This window comes from Haliotis cracherodii, unplaced genomic scaffold (assembly GCF_022045235.1).
Source record: "Haliotis cracherodii isolate W230 unplaced genomic scaffold, xgHalCrac1.p SCAF_11, whole genome shotgun sequence".
Taxonomy (NCBI): domain Eukaryota; kingdom Metazoa; phylum Mollusca; class Gastropoda; order Lepetellida; family Haliotidae; genus Haliotis; species Haliotis cracherodii.
Window position 1 is genome coordinate 23,398,491 of NW_027266266.1, and position 23,908 is coordinate 23,422,398.

At 44.8% G+C, this 23,908-nt stretch overlaps 1 protein-coding gene across 1 annotated transcript in view; it reads right to left on the reverse strand.

Annotated features, from left to right (window-relative positions):
• LOC139456342 (uncharacterized) overlaps window positions 1-23,908 on the reverse strand; it is a 30,284-nt gene that overhangs the window by 5,870 nt on the left and 506 nt on the right. Inside the window, exons 2-14 of the mRNA XM_071237987.1 lie at window positions 21,703-21,822; window positions 20,236-20,353; window positions 12,909-13,025; window positions 12,583-12,709; window positions 10,962-11,135; window positions 9,861-9,944; window positions 8,335-8,463; window positions 6,593-6,702; window positions 5,974-6,129; window positions 4,363-4,454; window positions 2,745-2,825; window positions 2,429-2,561; window positions 251-381 (exon numbers count right to left, since the gene is read on the reverse strand). Coding sequence (XP_071094088.1) covers window positions 251-381; window positions 2,429-2,561; window positions 2,745-2,825; window positions 4,363-4,454; window positions 5,974-6,129; window positions 6,593-6,702; window positions 8,335-8,463; window positions 9,861-9,944; window positions 10,962-11,135; window positions 12,583-12,709; window positions 12,909-13,025; window positions 20,236-20,353; window positions 21,703-21,822 — 1,572 coding nt within the window. The remainder of the gene's footprint in view (window positions 1-250; window positions 382-2,428; window positions 2,562-2,744; window positions 2,826-4,362; window positions 4,455-5,973; window positions 6,130-6,592; window positions 6,703-8,334; window positions 8,464-9,860; window positions 9,945-10,961; window positions 11,136-12,582; window positions 12,710-12,908; window positions 13,026-20,235; window positions 20,354-21,702; window positions 21,823-23,908) is intronic.

Here is a 23,908-nt window from a genome sequence, read left to right on the forward strand (position 1 = left end):
CAATGACAAAAGTTGATAAATGTGGAAATAATCTTGAACACAGTAGATAATCCTACTGTAATATTTTCAAATATTCGGCCACAGCTCAGTATTCAGAGTTTACCTAGTATCTGATACTGCCAACCAATTCACATTGAAAGAAGGTTTTCTTTTTAAAATTTCTTTTTTCAGTTATATGCAGTTACTCAAATGAGATTTGATACGTCTGATTGATTACAGGATATAAGGAGTTGGGAGTTGACAAGCTCACCTCAATGCCGCACTCGCCCCTGTCGACGTAGTCCCCGAGGAACAGGAAGGAGGCTGGAGTGAGGAGAGGACCCATCCTCCACAACGCCTTCTCAAAACTCACCAGGTCTCGGAAGTTGCCATGGATATCACCTTCACCAGAAATACAACGTCATGTATCATTCAGACATCACCATCACAAACACTCGATATTTTGTAAGTGGACATTGCTATCATATAAAGAAATGTTCTCTATTAAGTGAGTCACCATCATCAACACAATGTCATTTATTATCTAGGGGTCACAGGTGGCCCTGTCGTCTAAGGAGTCACAATTTGCTGTGCACAGTTGTGTCCCTTGGGCATGCCAGAACCTTCTGATAGTGGGTTCAAACCCTGGTGTGCCCTGGTTATGTGGGTAGGGTTTTCCATCACCATACCTGCTGTGATGGGTTTCTCCACAGTGTGTGAGTGTATATAGTGTTACGCCGCTTAAAGCAATATTTAAGCAATATCACGGTTGGGGGACACCAGAAATGGTCTTTAAATGTTGATCCCATGTGGGGGAATCGAAACCCGGGCTGTTGGCCAACATCCCTCCAACATGTTCACCAAACAGGTAAACATCTAAGACCTGCATCAGTTCATGCTTTCATCCCACATAAGGCTGATACGCCATGATGTAACAGGAATACCGTTCAAGGCAGCGGTAAACCCAACTCATTAACATACTATCTGGACATCACCATAAACATCACAATATTTAGTAAGTGGATATTACCATCATAAAAAATATTACATATTAAGTGAATCACCATCAGAAACAGAATGCTATATTTTACAGGGTTCAAAATAAACACAAGTCTATTCAGACATGACAAGTGACATTTCTTTGTGGATTACCACTTTAGTGAGTGAGTGAGTGAGTGAGTGAGTGAGTGAGTTGGGTTTAACAGGGCTTTTAACAGTATTCCAGTTATATCATGACGTGTCAGCTTTATGTGGGAACGCCCGAAGTGATGCAGGTCTCAGACGTTTACTACTTCGGTAAAACCCATGAGCACGGGTATGGTGCTGACAAACCTAGAAACATAATCAGGGTTTCGAACCTAACTACCACTTTAACATTTGGCAAATGGCAACTCTGTAACAGATCATCATTTTTGTGGACTAGTGAAACTACAAACTAATTTCTAACCCTGCACAGTCAGCAATCATATCACATATAAACCAGGCAAGGTAAATGTTGGTAAGAAGTGTTCTCATCATACTGTGGCAATACCTTTGCAATACAGGTACCAATACTGGACTCACAATACTGGACTCGGAATACTAGACTCACAATACTGAACTCACAATACTGAACTCAAAATACTGAACTCACAATACTGGACTCGCAATACTGGACTCACAATACTGGACTCGGAATACTGGACTCACAATACTGAACTCACAATACTGAACTCAAAATACTGAACTCACAATACTGGACTCACAATACTGAACTCACAATACTGGACTCGGAATACTGAACTGACAATACTGGACTCGGAATACTGAACTGACAATACTGGACTCGGAATACTGAACTCACAATACTGGACTCGGAATACTGAACTCACAATACTGGACTCGGAATACTGAACTCACAATACTGGACTCGGAATACTGAACTCACAATACTGGACTCGGAATACTGAACTCACAATGGTTTTCAACTGTTGCAAGGTCAAAATGAACACATGAGTCTTATTTTATTTTGACCACAGCATAGACAGCAGTTAGCAGTTGGTACTTCAAACTTTCTTTGATGGGCATTTAACCAGATGGAAGTTAACAAGACACTTTTTCAGGCTACTCCCTGCCTCTTAATCAAGTGATGATGATGATGATGATGATGATGATGATGGCATGTATATTACACTCTATTGCACACCACAGAGAGCCAAACTTGCTACATGGTTATTACCCCTGTCAATGAGATTAGTGTGCACTGATTTCATTATCAGCTCCCTAGGGAGTATACAATCCAAGCTGCCTGTTTGGTGCTAAAAGGTTAACAGTCACATTACCATCTCATTCTACTGGGTGCCTCAACAGTTTGTGTATAAACAATACTGAGGTTGAAACGCATGCATGTTTATTTTGTTATTACTTCATGTTTCAGTCCAGTGAGGTGTTCTAACCCTGCATTTCTTACCAAGTATATAAACCGGAGACTTGAGTTTCAGCAGCCGTGGTTCTTGGCTGAGGATATCTTTAGCTTGACGACATAATGTCAGAAGGCACTTTGCGAGAGCATTTCTATCAACCTGGCCCCAGTTGAATGCAGGCTGGAACAGAACAGACAATCATTCTAATATGCAGGACATCAATCCATCAAGCAGATCTGGAGACGCTGTTCAAAATGAAAACTTGTAATTGCAATGAGCTTATCAACAGAAAAGAAATGCATTGTCACATCATTTTAGGCCAAACCAACAGACCAGAAAGAATACTTTTTTGTATGGTCTTACCTTGGGCAGTCCTCCATTCTCTCCCTTGATTGCTCTCTCAAAATAACGGAGTCCTGTCAGCATTTCATTTGGATGAGATCGCTGAAAGTATTGGCACAATAGCAAGCCGATCATGTCACTTGTTATTTGTGATGGAAAAAGGCTCAGCTAAGAAGTCTTCATTTTTGGCTCAGTACTTTGAAATGCCATTGTACTCTAGTATGTTTTCATGCCACTTTCGGGAATATTTCTGCAAGGTTGTTTTCTGGTGTGTGTTTTTTGTTTGTTTTGTGTTTTATGCTGCATTCGCAATAACCTTACCATATGACAGCAGCCTGTAAATAATGTAGACATGAAATCCAGTGATATTATAAGTAATGATCCACGCTATTTGGATACGGTGACAATCACTGAACCAAGTGACTGTGCCTGATCACCTGATGTATTATGTTCCCTTACGTCCAGCATAGTTTGCTGTCGAATCCCCTAGAGAGGTCCTGCAAGGGACACGGAATCCCTTAGGGAGATCCTGCAAGGGACATGGAATCCCTTAGGGAGATCCTGCAAGGGACACGGAATCCCCTAGGGAGATCCTGCAAGGGACATGGAATCCCTTAGGGAGATCCTGCAAGGGACACGGAATCCCCTAGGGAGGTCCTGCAAGGGAAACGGAATCCCTTAGGGAGATCCTGCAAGGGACACGGAATCCCATAGGGAGGTCCTACAAGGGACATGGAATCCCCTAGGGAAGTCCTGCAAGGGACATGGAATCCCCTAGGGAGATCCTGCATGGGACATGGTGTTGCCTAGGGAGGTCCTGCAAGGAACATGGAATCCCCTAGGGAGGTCCTGCAAGGGACACGGAATCCCCTAGGGAGATCCTGCAAGGGACATGGAATCCCTTAGAAGATCCTGCAAGGGACACGGAATCCCCTAGGGAGGTCCTGCAAGGGACACGGAATCCCTTAGGGAGATCCTGCAAGGGACACGGAATCCCATAGGGAGGTCCTACAAGGGACATGGAATCCCCTAGGGAAGTCCTGAAAGGGACATGGAATCCCCTAGGGAGATCCTGCATGGGACATGGTGTTGCCTAGGGAGGTCCTGCAAGGAACATGGAATCCCCTAGGGAGGTCCTGCAAGGGACATGGAATCCCCTAGGGAGATCCTGCAAGGGACATGGAATCCTCTAGGGAGATCCTGCAAGGGACATGGAATCCCCTAGGGAGATCTTGCAAGGGACATGGAATCCCCTAAGGAGGTCCTACAAGGGACATGGAATCCCCTAGGGAGATCTTGCAAGGGACACAGTATCCCCTAGGGAGGTCCTGCAAGGGACATGAAATCCTCTAGGGAGGTCCTGCAAGGGACACAGAATCCCATAGGGAGATCCTGCAAGGGACATGGAATCCCATAGGGAGATCCTGCAAGGGACACGGAATCCCCTAGGGAGATCCTGCAAGGGACACAGGGAAAAACCATGAATGGGCTTCATTCACTGTACCAATGTCGTGAATCAAACCTAGATCTTTTGCCAGACAATGCCTTAACCACTAGAATATTCCACATCCTTGCCAGAAACAAAGGTTGATAGTATTCATACAGAGCAACCACTGAACTTGAACTAGAATTTACTTACTTGGTTAAAGGAGTCGATGGAGGGCATTCGTTGAAATCTAGAGACATCTCCTTCAAGATGGTGGTCGGTACTTCCACTCACAGCCGATGTACCTGCCCATCAAATCAGAAATAAAACCATCAGAAGGATAAAAGTAAAACATTTGGCAAATGCCTAATCATGATTATAAACCGTCAGATACATAATCATGATACAAATCACAAACATAACCTTCAGCAAGTTAGGAATAAAGCCATCATGAGTATTGAAAAAAAACATACCACAAATTAGTACTAAAACATGACTCTCAAATGAGCAAGTCTCCCAAATGACACCATCAGCAAGTCTCTCAAATGAAGCCATCAGCACATCTCTTAAATTAAGCATCAACAAGACTCAAATTAACCATCAACAAGACTCTCAAATGAAACCATCAACAAGAATCTCCAATGAAACTATCAGCAAGTCTCCCAAATGAAACCATCAGCAGGTCTCTCCAGTGAAACCATCAGCAAGAATCTCCAATGAAACCATCAGCAAGAATCTCCAATGAAACCATCAGCAAGAATCTCAAATGAAACCATCAGCAAGCCTCCCAAATGAAACCATCAGCAAGTCTCCCAAATGAAACCATCAGCAAGTCTCCCAAATGAAATCATCAGCATGATTCTCCAATGAAACCATCAACAAGAATCGCCAATGAAACCATGAGCAAGTCTCCCAAATGAAACCATCAGCAAGTCTCTCCAGTAAAACCATCAGCAAGAATCTCCAGTGAAACCATCAGCAAGCCTCTCAAATGAAACCATCAGCAAGCCTCTCAAATGAAACCATCAGCAAGTCTCCCAAATGAAACCATCAGCAGGTCTCCCAAATGAAACCATCAGCAAGAATCTCAAATGAAACCATCAGCAAGTCTCTCCAGTGAAACCATCAGCAAGAATCTCAAATGAAACCATCAGCAAGTCTCCCAAATGAAACCATCAGCAGGTCTCCCAAATGAAACCATCAGCAACTCTCCCAAATGAAACCATCAGCAACTCTCCCAAATGAAACCATCAGCAACTCTCCCAATTGAAACCATCAGCGAGTCTCCCAAATGAAACCTGATATCAGCAAGTCTCTCCAGTGAAACCATCAGCAGGTCTCCCAAATGAAACCATCAGCAAGTCTCCCAAATGAAACCATCAGCAAGTCTCCCAAATGAAACCATCAGCAAGTCTCCCAAATGAAACTATCACTCCTGTACACCACTAATGCAACCTTTTGTACATCACTGAGAAAAAGATTTAAGATACCACATTGATTACAATAAAAGTTTTTCTTTAATTTATCATGATTAGAAAAGTGTAATGTGTACAGTTTTCAAGGTAGAAAGGTGAAATCTATGGGAGTTTACAATGCCAAAACAAACCTCAAAGGTTATCAAGACAGCTGTTGAGTACAGGGGTTTCCAAGCCCTATGTGAATCAAGGGCACACATATGTGATTTCAAAATGTTTACATTCTAGTCTACAGTCCATAGAGGATGAGTATAGGCTGGTGGTGCTGAGAAGGGAATGCAGGTGGAATGGGGGTGAATGTCTTATTAAACACATGTTCTAGGGTCCAAAAGATAGACTCTCCACTGACCCTGTAGGTCCCAGAGAGCCATGACATCTGCCAGGGTGCCTGTCCTCCTCACTTTGACTGTGTGCGTCGCCAGCTCGTACTTGGGTAAGGGGGACATCCTCACAGCATGGGGAGCTCGTCCGTCGGGGTGCTTGAACACAGGGTCCACCTTGCCTGCTGCAACACACACATAACATGCATCATTCGTCCTGCAATTGGACTGTGGATTATCTGGCAACTTTCTGTAGGCCTCAAGCTAGTCCAGCAATAGGTACATCAAGCTAGCTGCATTCAACACACAAAATCAGCATTAGGGAAAGAGTGAGTGATTGGCTCCGAACAGTATTTCAGATATTTTATGATGTGAAAAAAGTCTGGTCACGTGATATTATTTTAGCTTGTCATCACTGAGCCAGAGTATGCAGAATGTAGACAAAAAACATTCAATCAAAGTTAATAAATATTGATCAGCTGATTATGATGAATGTTGACAACACATCCTTCATTAGACTGGGCAGTCAGTGTTCGCTCCACCTGCGCAATCTTCAATGGAGGTGTCTTCAGATCTTCAAGCAGAGAGGTATCATACAAGAGTTAATGAGATTTTATGAGATTACCACATTCAGCCATATAAACTCACTGTCTTCTACATCTAGGGGCCACTGTGCGGATTTGATCAGCTTAGGTCGGGTCTTCTTTGATGGAGGTTCTTCATCACTGTCATCAGACTTGTTGTTGTCGGCAGTGATGCTGAAAGTTGGGACAAATACAGTATCTTATTCTTGGGTAACTCTTTGTAAAATTTGTCATTATATATTGTTCATCAGAATGTTTGGACATTTCTCTTTGAGTGAGTGAGTGAGTGAGTGAGTGAGTGAGTGATTGAATGAGTGGGTGGGTTGGTGGTTGAGTGGTTGAGTGGACAAATACAGTATCTTATTCTTGGGTAACTCTTTGTAAAATTTGTCATTATATATTGTTCATCAGAATGTTTGGACATTTCTCTTTGAATGAGTGAGTGAGTGAGTGAGTGAGTGAGTGAGTGAGTGAGTGAGTGAGTGAGTGAGTGAATGAGTGGGTGGGTTGGTGGTTGAGTGGACAAATACAGTATCTTATTCTTGGGTAACTCTTTGTAAAATTTGTCATTATATATTGTTCATCAGAATGTTTGGACATTTCTCTTTGAGTGAGTGAGTGAGTGAGTGAGTGAGTGTGTGAGTGAGTGAGTGAGTGAGTGAGTGAGTGAGTGAGTGAGTGAGTGAGTGAGTGAGTGAGTGAGTGAGAGTGAGTGAGTGAGTGAATGAGTGGGTGGGTTGGTGGTTGAGTGGTTGAGTGGTTGAGTGGTGGGGACACAAGAAAAGATGGGCTTCACACATTGTACCCATGTCGGGAATCGAACCCGGGTCTTCGGCGTGACGAGCAAACGCTTTAACCACTAGGCTACCCAACCGCCCCTCATTTCTCTTTGAAAAGAATCACAAAAGAAACAATCGATCCAGCTTGGATCATCACTATCAATGTTAAGGGGCCCCATTTCTCAAAGCTATTTTGGTGCTACAACTGCCATAAGTATTACACACTCACTTTGTGATTTAACCAATCCCTGTTTTAAGCAGGCAGCTAGCAAGAGCTGGCACGGAACATTGCATGTGTTAGTAGCAGCTGTATGGGATTTTACAAGCTGATTGACCTTTTATACCACGAGACCAAAAGTCGAGGGAATACACATACTGTATGATACATTCACCTGGTCCTGCCCAGCCTGCTACTGACCCATGCATCAAATTTATCACAACAAATTCACCCACTACAATTATTGTCAGTGATTTTTTTGGTCTGACAAAAAGATCAATCTTGAGACAACTATCAAATGCTTAGTACGGTAACATACAGTGCACACAGGGTGACTTATAACATCGCGATGTCTGTGACATCTGTACAGACAGGCCAACAGACAGTATGATATTGTGATATCTGTAAAGGTCGACCTCAGACAGTATGACATCATATCTATACTGGATTTGGTTGCTTTGTTGTTTAACGCTGCACTCAGCAATATTCTAGCTATATGACGGCTGTCTGTAAATAATCCAGTCTGGACCAGACAATCCAGTGATAGATATCATGAGCATCGATCCATGCTTTGGGATCGATGACATACTTCAACCAAGTCAGCGAGCATGACCACTCAATCCCGTTAGTCGCCTCTTACGACAAGCACAGTCGCCTTTTACGGTAAGAATGGGTTGCTGAAGACCTATTCTACCCTTGAATTCACAGGTCTACATCTGTACTGGAAGGCCAACAGACATGTATGTGTTTTCATAAGATGGCAGCCAGCCATTCAGATAGCTAGATGCTTTAACAAGTAATGATAAATACCTTTTCACATTACTTGTACAAGACACAGGAAGACGAAGTAGAACGGATGTTCCGCGGAACTTGAGCTGTCCGACGGCGATGAGGAACTCAGCTAGAGGCAACTTGTCCACTGTGTCAGCACCAAACAACCTGGAATCAAGCACAACATCACTCTTCACACTATCTCTACAATCCAAGCTTTCTTCCATTACAGTAAACTACGGATATAACGAACTCGAAGGGAGCTCTAATTCTAGTTTGTTATAACCCTAATTCATAATAGTGAGTGAGTGAGTTTGGTTTTATGCCGCTTTTAGCAATATATCAGCAATTCCATGGCGGGGGACACCAGAAATGGGCTTCACACATTGTACCCATGTCGGGATTCGAACCCGGGTCTTCGGCGTGACGAGCGAATGCTTTAACCACTAAGCTACCCGACCGCCCCACTAGTTCAAAATATATATTCAGTAAATTGCCAGGACCAAAAACGTTTGTTATATTCGTCAGTTCGTTATAAGCGTGTTCATTATAAACATAGTTTACTGTACAAAGTATATTACAAAACCCTGTGCATGAACACTTTACAGTTTTCATGAAATGCAATACTGACAGATTTTTCAACGCAATGCCTAATCCAAAGGCATGCAAATAATATGACATTGATCCTTTTGTCTGGGCATAATCTGGTGTGTTTTAGGTGACAGTTATGGTATGTATGCATACAAATTAAGAATGCACGTACATAAGGAAGCAAAAACATTTGGCTGTTTAAATCATTATATTTATAGAAGTTTACGCTTCATGTTACAAGCAAATGACATTTCCATCCTTGTAAGGAGGTGAGGTGAAATGGGGTTTAACGTCGCGTATAAGATTATTGCACTTATATAGCGAGTTTCCAGTATGTGTGTGTGTGGCTGCTTGTGCTAGTCTGGACTGATGCCGATTTATAGTGCCAGCTCACTGAGATACCATGCCGCACTTTAACATGAATACCCCACTCAGACACAGTATACTGACTCCGAGCCGACCAGTCCTTGTTTTATCCCCTTATGCTGAGCGCGAGACAAGGTAACAACAAGTACCATCTTTTAACGTCTTTTGGAATGACGCGATCGGGGATCGAACCGCGGACCTTCCACTCTCCGGACCTTCCGCCCTCCGGGCGGACGCTCTACCACTAGACCATGGAGGCGGTCCCATCCTTGTAAGGAAGACACTCAAAGTTCAGGGTATCAGTAGTTGATTTTCTTCACTCTTAACATAGATCCCCATCTATAACAGGCTTAAAGACTGTTATGTGCGATGATATGACATCCACTAATTCTTGGTAATCAAGAGAAGAGCACATGTCGCCGGCCTGGTGCCCCTATGTTCATGGCAAAGACTCTCAGAAGTTACTGCGAGTGCCCTGGACCACAAAGCAGCCCAAGCTATGTAATGTCATAACAATACATTTACCCTGAAAAGAAAAGAGAAATCATTCTGTAAATACAGCATTTTTGTTCTGTGTTTGTATTGTCAGATGAACATGATGAACTAACTTTGCACTATTGGTAGCATCCTCCATGACTGATTCCTCGTCAACAGGGAGCCCCTTCAGGTGTCGCACATCTTGAACAAGATCTCTGAAAGTAAACATGTGAAGAATTAACAACAGACTCTGCAACATATTGACGTGGTTTCTTACTCCTAGAAGAGACTAAAATTCAGCTAAAACTCCCAGATGAGCAAACTATGCAATAAATGGAACCCAAATCTCCTACATCCAACTGATGTCAGTTGTTTGCATGCTGCACATGGTCTTTCTCTCATATTTGTTTATACACGACTAGTGTATTGTTTCTGATATTTCTGGCTCTTAGATGGTTCATAAGTTATCACTAGCATTGGGTACAAAGGACCTACAACAAGCATCGGGTGGTCGTCAATGACAACCTACAGGCATAGGGTGCTGATGACCTATAGCAGACATTGGGTGCTGTCGACCTACAAGCATCAGGTGCTGACGACCTACAAGCATCAGGTGCTACAAGCATTGGGTGCTGATGACCTACAAGAAGCATCAGGTGCTGATGACCTACAACAAGCCCTTGTGCTGACGACCTACAACAAACATTGGGTGCTGATGACCTACAACAAGTATCTGGTGCTGACGACCTACAACAAGTATCGGGTGCTGACGACCTACAACAAGTATCAGGTGCATACGACCTACAACAAGCATTGGGTGCTGATGACCTACAACAAGCATAAGGTGCTGATGACCTACAACAATTATCTGGTGCTGACGACCTACAAGCATTGGGTCCTGAGGACCTACAAGCATAAGGTGCTGAGGACCTACAACAAGTATCTGGTACTGATGACCTACAACAAGCACTGGGTGCTGAGGATTTACAAGCATAAGGTGCTGATGACCTACAACAAGTAGGTCAGTGCTGACGACCTACAACAAGTAGGTCAGTACTGACGACCTACAACAAGTAGGTCAGTGCTGACGACCTACAACAAGCCCTGGGTGCTGACAACCTACAACAAGTATCGGGTGCTGATGACCTACAGAAAGTAATGGGGTACCAGGAAAATACAATGGCACAGTGTACTGAGGACCTATCCTGCCTGGAATCCCAGGATTTACTCACTTGAACTCATCAAACTGCAGGAAGTTGTCACTGTTGGTATCATAGTATCTGAAGATGTATCTACAACGGGCCTCGGCCGGCATGCCACCATGCTGTGTGCACGGCTCCATACATGCCAGCCCCAACAAGAGCTCCTTGAACGTCAGGTAGTTCTTCTTGTGGATGTCAAATGCTCTGCGAGGATATAGTGTTATCATCACACGTTATGAAACAACTATCTGTTGGGACAGAGGCTGATACAAACAAGTTGTATTGTAGAAGACCAGGTATTTATCTAGTACTTTGAAAAAAGTACTCATTGAAGCTAACAAGAAAAATTGTTTGAAATTAGGAATATTTTTTCAAATACTTTCTTAAACTCGGAGGCATTATCATGATTATAGCATTGCATTTAATCCAATAACTTAAAACTACGACTTTTTCTCTTTCTTTGTTCCATTATCAGCAACTACAAGCCAGTTTTACATGGCTGAAACAAAACTGGAGTTAAATTAAGCCTCTTGGACAAACATTGACTGTTTGCAGTTTCCAACATGACCAACTGAAGAATTAATTAACTAAGTTTGTAATCAATCATTTTCAAATAATATTAGTTCACTTTAATCATGTTAATGAATTTATGGGGGGTGGGAATGAATTAAGTATAACATGTATAAAAACACAAGAGTCAGTCAAGACAAAGTTTCAAGGCCTGTTGCAAATTGCCCAAGTAGATTTGGTATTTGTGTTGCAGAATAATACATGACATAGTAACAAATGATTTAGCACATTTCACAGTTTGGCTATTTCATCTATTGTTATTTACACATGGTGAATACAGAGGAAATGTCGTATGATTGATCCTAAATCAATCATTGATTTCTTTTTCAAACCAATCATCAATTCTTAAATCTTAACACTATCAGGGTGAGTGAGTGAGTGAGTTGGGTTTATCAGAGCCTTGAGCAGTATTTCAGTAATATTAATTCATTTAAACCTGAACCTTGGAAGGAAAACCCAAAAGGATGCAGGTATTAGATGTTTGCCACTGTGGTGAAACCCACAGGCACTGGTATGATGCTGAGGCACCAAGAAACGTAATCAGAGCAACTGTGAGATGCAAATATGGGCCCAGATCCACAAGATTTATTTTCACAACCAACAAATAACATAAATAAAGCCAAAAATGTTGATTCTGTAAAAACAAGTACAGTAAACTACGGTCATAACAAACTCTAATGGACCACTAATTTTAGTTCGTTATAACCGTAATTTGTTATATACAGCAAATTGCAAGAACCAAAAATATGGTTCATAATATCTGTCAGTTTGTTTTTAAGCGTGTTTGTTATAAACGTATTTTACTGTATATGTCATTTTGTACAAATTCAAGGCTTTCAACCTATTTGGGGGATTTTCAATGCTTTTCAAGGTTGACACTAAAATGATATCAAGGCTTTGCAAGAGGGACCTTAAAATTCAAGGCCTTTTCAAGCCTTTACAACCATGCCAAGAGCTAAGATCGCGGTGGAACGGGGCAATGGGATCCAAATCTAGAATGCCAAACCCTCAATCTCTACATGAAACAACGGTGCACAGCAAAGCGCTGGGGCTACAGCTAGCTAAATCTGTGAAGAGCTACCTGAACAGTGGCAGAGGTTTGCCTCCCTTCAATCCTTTAGTGGTGATGTATCTCTCAAACGTCATGAAGTTCATTGAATGGCTTGGGTGACAGAAGTCGATAAACTCTTCAAACAGCATGTCTTGATCTGTAATTTAGATAGTAAAAGATCACTTACAGGCTCTGTAATGTTTAGACAACAGTAGAAAACTTACATGCTCCATAACGTCTAATGATGGTCAAGAATTTCAACTTTGGTAAATCAAATGGGTCCAGGGTACTTATCATAACACATTGCAGAAGTAGCACACTGGAAAATCAAGGATGAGCATACACTCCACACAGACCTTTCTTGGCTAGCTTGGCCGACTTGACCAGAGTCTCCTGTGGCGTGAGTGACGAGCCATTCCCTCCGTCAACATACTCCACACCACTCTCCACCAAGCTCCCTACAGGGCAGCTATCTGAAACAGGGAAATGATTCTGTTAACATTTATTTTTGTGTCATTTTGTAAACCATGGAATTCTCATTTATACAGTCTGTGCCATAAATTGTTGCGTCAGCTAGCCAGAACGTGTCTCTTGGCAACACTATCACCATAGTTTATTACTAACATATCTAGACCTGTGAAGATCCGGGATAGAATAGGTCTACAGCAACCCATGCTTGACATAAAAGGGGAATATGCTTTTCATAAAAGGCGACTAACGGGATCGGGTGGTCAGGCTCGCTGCCTTGGTTGATACATGAAATCGTATCCCAATTGCGTGGATTGATGCTCATGATATCAATCCATGGATTGTCTCGATTATTTACAGACCGCCATCATATAGCTGAAATATTGCTGAGTGTGGCATTAAACAACAAACAAACAAAAAAAGAAACAATTATTATCTGAGTTTCAAAACAGAAAGGATTTGTAGAATTTTCCTATTCGGAATATTCTATAAGTAATACGTTACCACTGTTATACCGAGGCTGTTGTCTCCCACAACTGCTGCTATAGCGAAATCTACCACAGAGATCTCAATTACCTCATGCAGCACGTGCGTAGCCACCTAGCTGCCATGTGACACCCTTCACTCTTGTCTCCTGCGAGAGCAAGTGCTCGGGGGACGGACGGGCGGGCAGCAGCCCAGTGGTAACGTATTACTTATAGAATATTCCGAATAGGAAAATTCTACAAATTACATTAAGTAATACGTTACCACTGTTATACCGAGGCTGACTACCACAGTAGGCGGTGGGGAGCACCGACAACCCGAATCCTGACTGCTAGCGTTCCTTCCGACCAGCGGAAGTAAACACCAAGGCGGAAGCACTCGATGCGCATGCACCTAGCTAGGCGTTACCCTATAGGAATACCAAAGCACTGTCAAGCGCATACCGTAAGGCTCAATCGTCATTGCCAAAACGATTGGTGACTCCAAACGGCCCCACTGGATAGGTATTTCATCGCCGCAGCGGATGAGAACACTGTATCCGCGTGAGCTTAATCTTAGATCAGGTTAAACAGTCGAAAAGAGGGAAATTAATTTCCTTCAGACCGTATATCCCAGAGCAAGCCTACTTAAAGTATGCATTAGGCGCGTGACCTAATCCCAGTATTCGTAAGCAGGTATCACAAGGTTGGAATACACGACAGACAATTAAATGAATAATTGTCAAAATACAAATAAGGATAAAACACACAAAAAGCCGCCTCACCTGTGGTGTGAGTGCGCTGGTTTGCAGGACCCCCACTCCTGTACCCACGGCGTGGGAACATTGGAGACGACCCAGATTGACCACCGTGCAAGGACTGACGACTGCGGAGTTTGGAATTGCGCTGGACACACCCCCTAGATGACCGCTTGTGCCGCGATCAGCGGCCCAAGACGGTGCACCCCCTCCACGTCTTCATCAGAAACCTTTCTGAGGTAATGATTGGCAAAAACCGAGTCAGAACGCCAGTAACAACCTCGTAATATTCTGTGAACAGAGATATTCGAGTGTAGGGCAAATGTTGCCGCTAGCGCCCTGATCTCGTGCGGGTTTGACCCCGCTACCGGTAACCCCCGAGACCGGTACGCCAGATTGATGACAGAACGAAGCCACAACGCAATCGAGTTGCGAGTTATGTCAACCGTGCGATTAGGGTTACACGATATGAACAGACGGTCACGCCCTTGTCTACGTTCATTCGAAGCCTTAAGATAATACTTAAGGGCCCTAACCGGACACAGCGCTCTGTCCTCAGTATCAGCAGGATGTAAGATTTCTTTGAGGGATCTTACAGTGAATTCTCTCTCCGTTTGCCCGACTCTCTGATTCTTGGCGACGAAGCCCATGAGCAGGCCCAGGCGGACCGCTCCTTCGTCACCCCTATCGAATCGTACCTTGGCGACATCGAGTGCATGAATTTCGGATACACGTGCCGCCGTGGCAAAGGAGAGGAGAAATGCTGTTTTCCAAGTCACATGCCGGAACGAAGCACTATGCAAGGGTTCATACGGAGCTTCCGTAAGTGATTGCAACACTAGGGAAAGATCCCAGGCCGGTGCCCGAAGGCGGCCCTTCTTAAGATCGTGCTGTTTGAAACCCTTGATAATACCCCGTATCACCGGCTCTTTGGAGAGACTGGTACCCATAGCAACGTCCCGTACCGTAGCAACGGACGAAACATAGTTGGCAATGGAACCCCCGGAGAGTTTCCGGGTCTCTCGCAAGTGAGACATGAAACGAGCAATATCCTGCACAGATACCTTATCTGGCGAATGAATGTGATGTTTACAACACCACTTCGTGAAAATAACCCAACGTGCATTATACACCTTCTGGGTAGAATCACGATGCATACTAACGTATGCCCGAGACGCCCGGCGAGAAAAACCCTTACTCCTCAGACGCTCGGTGACAACATCCACGCGTGCAGATTGAACTGCCCTGCGTTTGGATGAAGCTGACGGGTGTGAGGGTGGATCAAGAGATCCGGTCTCACAGGCAGTGGAAGTGGCGACTGCGTGACCTGGGTCAGCAAGTCGGGGTACCACGATCTGTTCGGCCACATGGGCGCGATCAGTAACATTCGACAGCGAACTCCTCGAAGCCGGCTTAGAATGTGTGGTATCAACGCTGTCGGCGGGTAAGCATAAGCGTCCAAGCCCGTCCAGTCTAACGCGAGAGCATCGTGATCGATGGCCCTCGGGTCCGGGACTGGTGATACAAACAACGGGAGTTGATTGTTGAACCGTGTTGCGAACAGGTCGACCATCGGACGACCCAAACGTTCGCACAGCCACTGAAACACTACTGGGTTCAGCATCCACTCTGTGGGGCTCGGATCCTGAGGCCTCGATAGAGCATCGGCCAGTACGTTCCGCACACCTGGGATGTGACGGGCGCGTATCTGGCACGGGACACTGTCCACCAGAGCGTAAAACTCGAACGTGAGATCGAGTAGCGAGTGACTGTGGGTTCCCCCCAGTTTGTTCACATAGGACACTACCGTCGTGTTGTCGGTCGCCAGCATGAGCCGGGCGTCGACGAGACGATGCTTCCAGTGATTGACTGCGTTGATCACTGCCTTGAACTCGAGACAATTGATGTGAAGACCTAGTTCGTCTACGCACCACAGCCCCGAGCTCACCTCCCCCTCTAGATGGGCGCCCCAGCCCACTAGAGAGGCGTCTGTATACAGGTTCAACGTGGCCCGGTAGGGCCGCATAGAGACTCCTGATAAGACATTGTAAGGGAGCGTCCACCACTCCAGATGCGGTCGGAGCCGATCCGGGAGGGCGACGGTCGCACTGTTCACCTCCGTTGCTAACAACTGGATTAAAAACCGTTGCAGCGGGCGGAGTTGGAGACGACCCCGTTCGGTGCAGTCCTGGGCTGATACAAGTAGCCCTAACAGCTGTTCCCAAAAGTGAACAGTCTGTTGCACCGCTAAGACTTTGGCAATCATCGCCTGAATTTTGTGCCACCGGTCTGGGGGGACAAATAGGCGATGGGACACCGTGTTGAACCGACCTCCGATGAACTGCAAGTTCTGAGAAGGGGTTAACTCGCTCTTGGGGAGATTGACAATCCACCCCAATTGCTCCAAGAGCCGACGTGCGAAAACGAGATGGCGTGACAGGGTGTCCGTCATTCGATTTGCTACTAGCGAGTCGTCCAGGTACGCGAAGTACCGGACACCCCTCCGGTGGAGGAACCCCACTATGGGGGTGGTTAACCGGGTGAACAGCCAGGGAGCGGATGAAAGACCGAATGGGAGTACAACCCACTCGTAGTGCCTGCCTTGAAAGACAAACCTGAGATACTTGTGATGATCCGAGTGAATCGGAACATGCAGATAAGCATCCTTCAGGTCGATCGAAGCTAGCCAGTCGGCCGGCATGATCAGTGCTTTCAGGTCCGTCAAGCTCAACATTCTGAACTTGGGCGGCTTGCGCAGGTAGAACTCGTTGAACGATTTCAAGTTGTGAATCATTCTGAGTTCGGCACTGTCCTTCTTGGGAACGAGAAATATCCTGGAGTAAAACCCCGGTGTTATTTCTGGTAGAGCTAACTCCCGAACTGCCCTCTTCTCCACCAACCTGCCGATGGCATCGGCGAGGAAGGGAAGATCGGTTTCCGAATAGAAACCTGCCGACGGGGCAACGGTGAGCGGCGGATTCGCTTTGAGATCGAGCCGATAGCCGTACCGAATCGTGTTGACCACCCACGGGTCGTCGAACACTTGTTCCCAATTCTCCCAATAAGTCTGGAGTCTGGCTCCCACTGGGGACAGAGAGGGGGGCCGGACGGGCTGCGGCAGGCGCAACTGTCCAGGGCCAAGTGACTCGGGTTCGCCTACGGGCCAACCGAAGTTGGCGCTGTCGGCATACGAACCCCTCCAATGAGAGTCACCTGGAGGGGCCCTTGCCGTCCTTAGACGACTTGGGCTTCCCCCAGTTCCCCTTCTTCCCGCGAAAGGGCTGCTGAGAACCCTTACCGGAGCCCTCAGAGCGGGGCTTCTTCCCGGAGGAAGAAGTACCCGACCCCTTAGGCCTGCCGGACGCAGCATCCTGGGGCGCGCTCCGCTTCGGAGCGGCACCCAGGCGCCTATGCAAGGACCCCACAAGATCCAGTGTGTGCCGAGAGGCATCGGCAGACACAGCGGCCTGTTGTTCCTTCAGAACCCCAGGGATCTTGTTATTAAACAGGGTCCGAGCAGACCAAGGCTGCGAAAGGAGCACCTCCTGATTGGCAGCGTCCAACCCTGAAGCAGCCAGATACGACTGGCGCCGAAGAAAATGGCACGTGCCGGAAACAAAGGCCGAAGCCCCGGCAACGTACTCCAGGGAAGCATTCAAACCGAGCAAGCAGTTGTAAATGCGCTGGTCTCGGTCCGTGGGAGAACCTTTGACCAGACTGGCCGCTGCAGCCAGGTATGTGTCTCCGTGAGACAATGCCAGCATGGAGTGTCGAGCGAGGGTGTCCAGCTGTTGCAAGGTACCTTGTGGTACCGTGGCAACCGGTGGGGCACGGACCCCCAAACGCTCCACATGGGCTTCCGCAGAAGGACCAGCCTCGGGAAAGGCAAGGTCATGTACTGGGAAAGACCCTTTTCTCCACGACGGGGGAGGTAACGGGAGACCCCAACCGGAGGCAGCCGTGAAGGCCTTCTCCAAAGAAGGCTTAATCCCGCGCAGAAAGGTTGATGCCGGGAAAGCCTTGTCAGATGTCTCGTCGTATACCTCGGAGGAACCCACGGAACCGTGGATTCCCCGCGGTATCGGCAGGGGCTTTGGCATGTCCTCGAAGAGGTCATACACCATGGCCACGCGGTCCTTAACCGATAGCGGAAGCAACGGTTCGGGGGAAGGACAGGTAACCACGGCAGCCGCCGCCGTACCGGTGGACCCCGCGTCCGAACCCGCGGCCACCGAAGAGGCTGGGGACGGAACAGCCAGCGGCCTATCTTGCGATAAGGCCGCCAGCTTGGAGTCCACAAGTTTCGACAACAATGCGGCGACGGAATCCCCAGACAGCCAGAGGGCCGCAAGGGGATCCGCCGCAGCCGAGGAGGTGGTACCCGCACGGGGACCCCGACCGGACGAACCAGCCACCACAGGGGTGGAGACGGACTGTACGTACAGCCGGTACCGCTCAAACTCCGCAGGCCCCAGACCTTCGCACAGGGTGCACCGGGTGTCCCCGCAAGGAACCCTGCACCGCGGGCAACGATCGTGGGGATCCCGGGACGACAAAAACTTTCTGCACACCCCACAACTCCGAGGAGCAGGGGTAGAGGGGGTGGATACTGGGGACATATCCATGTCAGACATTGATTGTTTGCTATAAACAAAGAACAAAACATGGTTACAACGCACGCACCACAATGATTCACAAACGAGCATTTTCACAAGAAAATAAACGAGCAATGTGAACATATAACATACACATATAACTTTTATTAAAGAAATAAGTTATGTTAACCCCCAAAACATACAAGAACAGGGGAAACGTAAAACACAACGTGCATACGCGAACCCCGCAAGTATATAGAAAAAAGGGCGGGAAAAATTTTCCGTTTGGCGGGAAAATTATAACCAAGCGTAGCTACCGCAACGCCCCATAAAAGCACAGTTTATTAGAGAATAAACTATAATAAATATCACCAAATCTTCAGGAACGCTTCAGCAGGAGAAAAAACACGTCTTGCTTAGCAGACGAAAGAGACAAGAGTGAAGGGTGTCACATGGCAGCTAGGTGGCTACGCACGTGCTGCATGAGGTAATTGAGATCTCTGTGGTAGATTTCGCTATAGCAGCAGTTGTGGGAGACAACAGCCTCGGTATAACAGTGGTAACGTATTACTTAATGTAATATTACAGGAGTTGGATATTGTGACTAACAGATAAAATCGCAGACTGTCGCAGAAAATCTATGGTTGATAAATGCTTGCAAAGATGATAGTGTGTGAGTGGAAGAAATAATGGTCTGCAGCTACATCGTGACTGGAACAGTTGACACTGTCTCGCACATTCACATTAAAGAAGAGATCAGGGATTAATCTAGCCCTCTTCAGCAAATGACACAAACAATTCCCAATTGGAATTAATAATTTCCCAAGTCTTCAGATTTTTTTAAAATGGGAACATAAAATAATAAATTTTGAACGATATCACACTTTTTTCCCATTTTGCCTGACAAGGGCTCTTTGTTTGAAATCCTAGAGAACTCCTGAGAGGTGTCAAGACATGCCTCCTGACATATCATTAAATATTGTCATACTTCAATTCCAGTATGATACTTATTGAGAAACAATGTTTTTGCATTCAGGCTTACGTGAGGCAGTACAACACTATCAACAAGTTTGTGTTTAAGTCCTATGGTTAATGTAGGCTCCTTCTAACAGTACAATGCAATCAGCCAGCTTTTATTTTGTAATGCTTCATGACCCTACAGCGCTAGCACTCCATATCTATTTTAAACTAACAGCATCTGAGCATGCACAATGATACAGAACAGTATCAAATTTTTAACATTTCTCCACGACCCCAATTTTATAGCTTTGGACCACCATATTTAATCTGGGACCCCAACTAACTTGGACCACCAAAATAAATAACCCAGGTTACTCCCTGAATAATCATGATAATATTTCAACAAAATCTGCCATGTCCTGAAAAAAAATGTCTCACCTTCTTTGAGTTGCTGAATGAGCCGGAGTGGTTCAAATCCTAAAATCCCCGGCTCGACTCCTGGCGCCATCTGCTCCTCCATGTCCCTCTCTGATAACCATACTGAGGTGTCTGGATACTGAAAATACAACAAAATTTATGTTTCAACAGAAAATACAGAATACAGACCATCTAACATCCTTATGTTTACAGAATAATTGGTTGTCACTGGTGTTGTAATTAATTGATTTCATCATACATTGATTGGTTCATTGAATGAAATCATAAAATCTGTGATCATTGATTATTTTCATATGATATCAGTCCAGTTAATGAATCTGTTTCGGCTAAATAAATAAAACCTCACATGACTGACAATGGATGACAAATATGGTCATAAGGCATGTAGTCGATCATGTTGCAGAGTCATTGAGTAAATTAAGCCATCATTTAATAATGTTGCTGCTTTGTATATTGTTTTTTACATCATGTACATGAGCGAATGAGTGTTATGGTTTTACGCCGGTTTAAGCAATATTCGAGTAATATCACGGCGTGGACACCAGAAATGGGCTTCACACATTGTACCCATGTCAGGAAACGAACACGGGTCTTCAGCGTGACGAGCAAACGCTTTAACCACTAGGCTACCCCATCGCCCCTTCATGTACATGATGAAGAATATTAGCAAATGATAGAGACAAAAGTGGTTCAATTGTTTCTATTCAGATTCTCATTCATGTTTTTTTATCACAGAAACCCAAACATGGAGGATGCAATAAAATTTATCACCAGGGGTAGAAACTAACATTTTTAGTCCACTAGTCCTTATAATGATAACAAGTAGAAAAAGCCTTATAAAGGGCAAATTTCTAATAATCCTTATGATACCTTAACCATTGGGCAGTTTGACGAGGGCTACAGGAGTAGTGCCAATTTCTAACGCTGATCACATATCTCTGACACATGACAAGGGCTTCAGATTGGTTCATTTTCTTGGGGGGGCACGGGGGGCCCAGTCATCTAAGATGCCGCGATTCGCTGTGCAGAGTTGCGCCCCTTGGGCACGCCAGAAACCTATGATTGTGGGTTCGCCCCGATTATGTTTCTAGGGTTGTCAGCACCATACCCATGCTCGTGGGTTTCACCGAAGTGGTAAACGTCTGAGACCTGCATCATTTCGGGCTTTCCTCCCACATTAAGCTTACACGCCGTGATATAACTGGAATACTGTTAAAAGCGGCGTTAAACCTAACTCACTCACTCATTTTCTTGGACACCGACCGTCATCCAAAATGTCCTGAATGTTATTTTCAAATTTGTTATACTGTAGAAGAATGTCATATAAAAAAATGTGATAAAAGAATGAAACTTTCCTTTCATGCCTATTGCTACTTGTCTCAGAGCAAGAACACTCCATGACATATCTGTAGTAAACACATGCAGAATTTCAATCGTATCTGACAAAATTCCATATGTTCTCCTAACCTGGTCTATGCTTGTGAGGGGTGATGTAAGAAAGATGACATGTGTAGATGATGGTCGGTGAGAGAATCTTGTGATGTTGGTGCGTAATACGCCTTTCAAAGCGATCCTTTGTCCACATACCTGAAACAGACAAAACCATCAAGGACTACTATGATTACCTAAACAAGAACTTTCTGTAATGCTACATTATACAGAATGTCTCGTTCCCCATGTTATCGAACCATTGATGATACATACTTTTATGATTCCGAATTTAACGTAAGTCTGCTAGTCAAGTAGGAGTTTTGACAGTTCCCATTTTACCAATAACAACTCTGTAGCAGATAATATTCGCAGATTAGTGAGAAAAAAAATCAAAATTCTAAACCTGCTTTTACATTCATAAATTTTGAAACAATGTATGATCAAGGATCTATCATCATAACTATACTGAAATCGTTCACTGTACAGAGTAGTGTATGATTCCGATTCAGCCCTTATAAGCAGGGCCGGGGGCACAGTGGCCCAGTCTAAGGCGCCGCGATTCGCTGTGCAGAGTTGCGCCCCTTGGGCACGCCAGAAACCTATGATTGTGGGTTTGAATCCTGGTTCGCCCCGATTATGTTTCTAGGGTTGTCAGCACCATACGCATGCTCGCAGGTTTCACTGAACTGGTAAACGTCTGAGACCTGCATCACTTCGGGCTTTCCTCCCACATTAAGCTGACACGCCGTGATATAACTGAAATAATGTTAAAAGCGGCGTTTAACCCAACTCACTCACTATAAGCAGAGCCAGACACAACACAAGATTTCAAGGTGCATGTAACTTCTAACACTGCACTCAGTTTACTGGATGTTTTGACGTTTATTTGACATGCGCGAAAAGACGGTATATATAACCATTCCTCAAAGGGGAGTAATTCTTTATTGGCCCCTTTGCCTTCAGATGTAAGTGAAGCCTTCAAATTACAAGGTATGTTATTATCACACTTAAATCACCATACTCCTTGTAATCACAAGGCTAGGGAGGCAAGCTATGGAGTGTTTTCAAAATGGCAGCAATATGACAAATGCTAGACAACTTTCAGACACATTTTCTCTGTTAATTGCAATAACCTTTGAAAGAGCATAAATGGAAAGTGTTCTACATTCATCTCTTGTGTTACTTCTTGTGTAGCAGGGCGTGGAGTCATCCCACAGATGACATCCTTCTTTTTTTAGGGACAAATTGGAGAGAAAGCTTGTGGGTTTTTTTTAGATGAGTTACAAAATACTATTGCCGGGTTTGATTAGATTAGAAGCCAGTGTTTTCAAAGCAGAAATTTGGCCAGGTATTTGGCCTACCTGACTACCAAAAAGATTGCTTACACACCACAGATAAGAGTACATGCAAGTATTGTGATACATATGGGACCGTGACCAAGGTATGGTGATATGTATAGGATCGCACAGTTGGTGTACCGTCCCAGCCCACCCTGTCATCGAAGCCCCATGTAGAGCTAGCGATATGGTCGCTTTGATGGGTAACGCTATACTGCATCTCACTGTCACAGTAGTTATAGTATATCTATCATTCGAACAGCCATATTTGATATTGATTTGTCGTTATAAAGAGAGGTGTGACGTCATCAAAGCTGCCCCTTACAGAGTGCACACATTCAGGCCGGTCAACATTGGGTTACACTGTACACCTGTCAGAACATTCCGTCATCATTCAGAATAGTGGTGCCTGTGTCATGATAAAAGGAAGAGTAAAATGTGTGTGAACACTATAATTTGACTAACATTCATATTTTGTGAATAGGTTTCAAACTTTCAACTACTTTTTGAGTTTTAATGCCGACCTGCAAGAATTATGTTGGGAAATGTATGCAAAAACATGTCTGTTCATTCATGGAAACCCCGCTAAAGTACTGAACCAATCACGCGTTTGACAATTGGTGACGTCACTCGATCGCGGTGGAAGTTTAATGATGAGGTAATGGAGGTCACGCCTTTTATCGAGGATTTGTTTTCTTTCAGAATGTGGCTGAATTGTATTGCTGAAGTCATTACCTACTGGTATGAAGCAGAATTTGAGTTTTGATTCACTCATCTCTCGAAATAGCAGAAACAGAATAAAGCTAACAGAGCCAAGTAAGCTTGGGGGTTATTGGTTACTGTTTATAAACAAAGCTTCGGAACGGTCAACGTCCTGTCACATTAAGAATAAGAAAATATTGTAA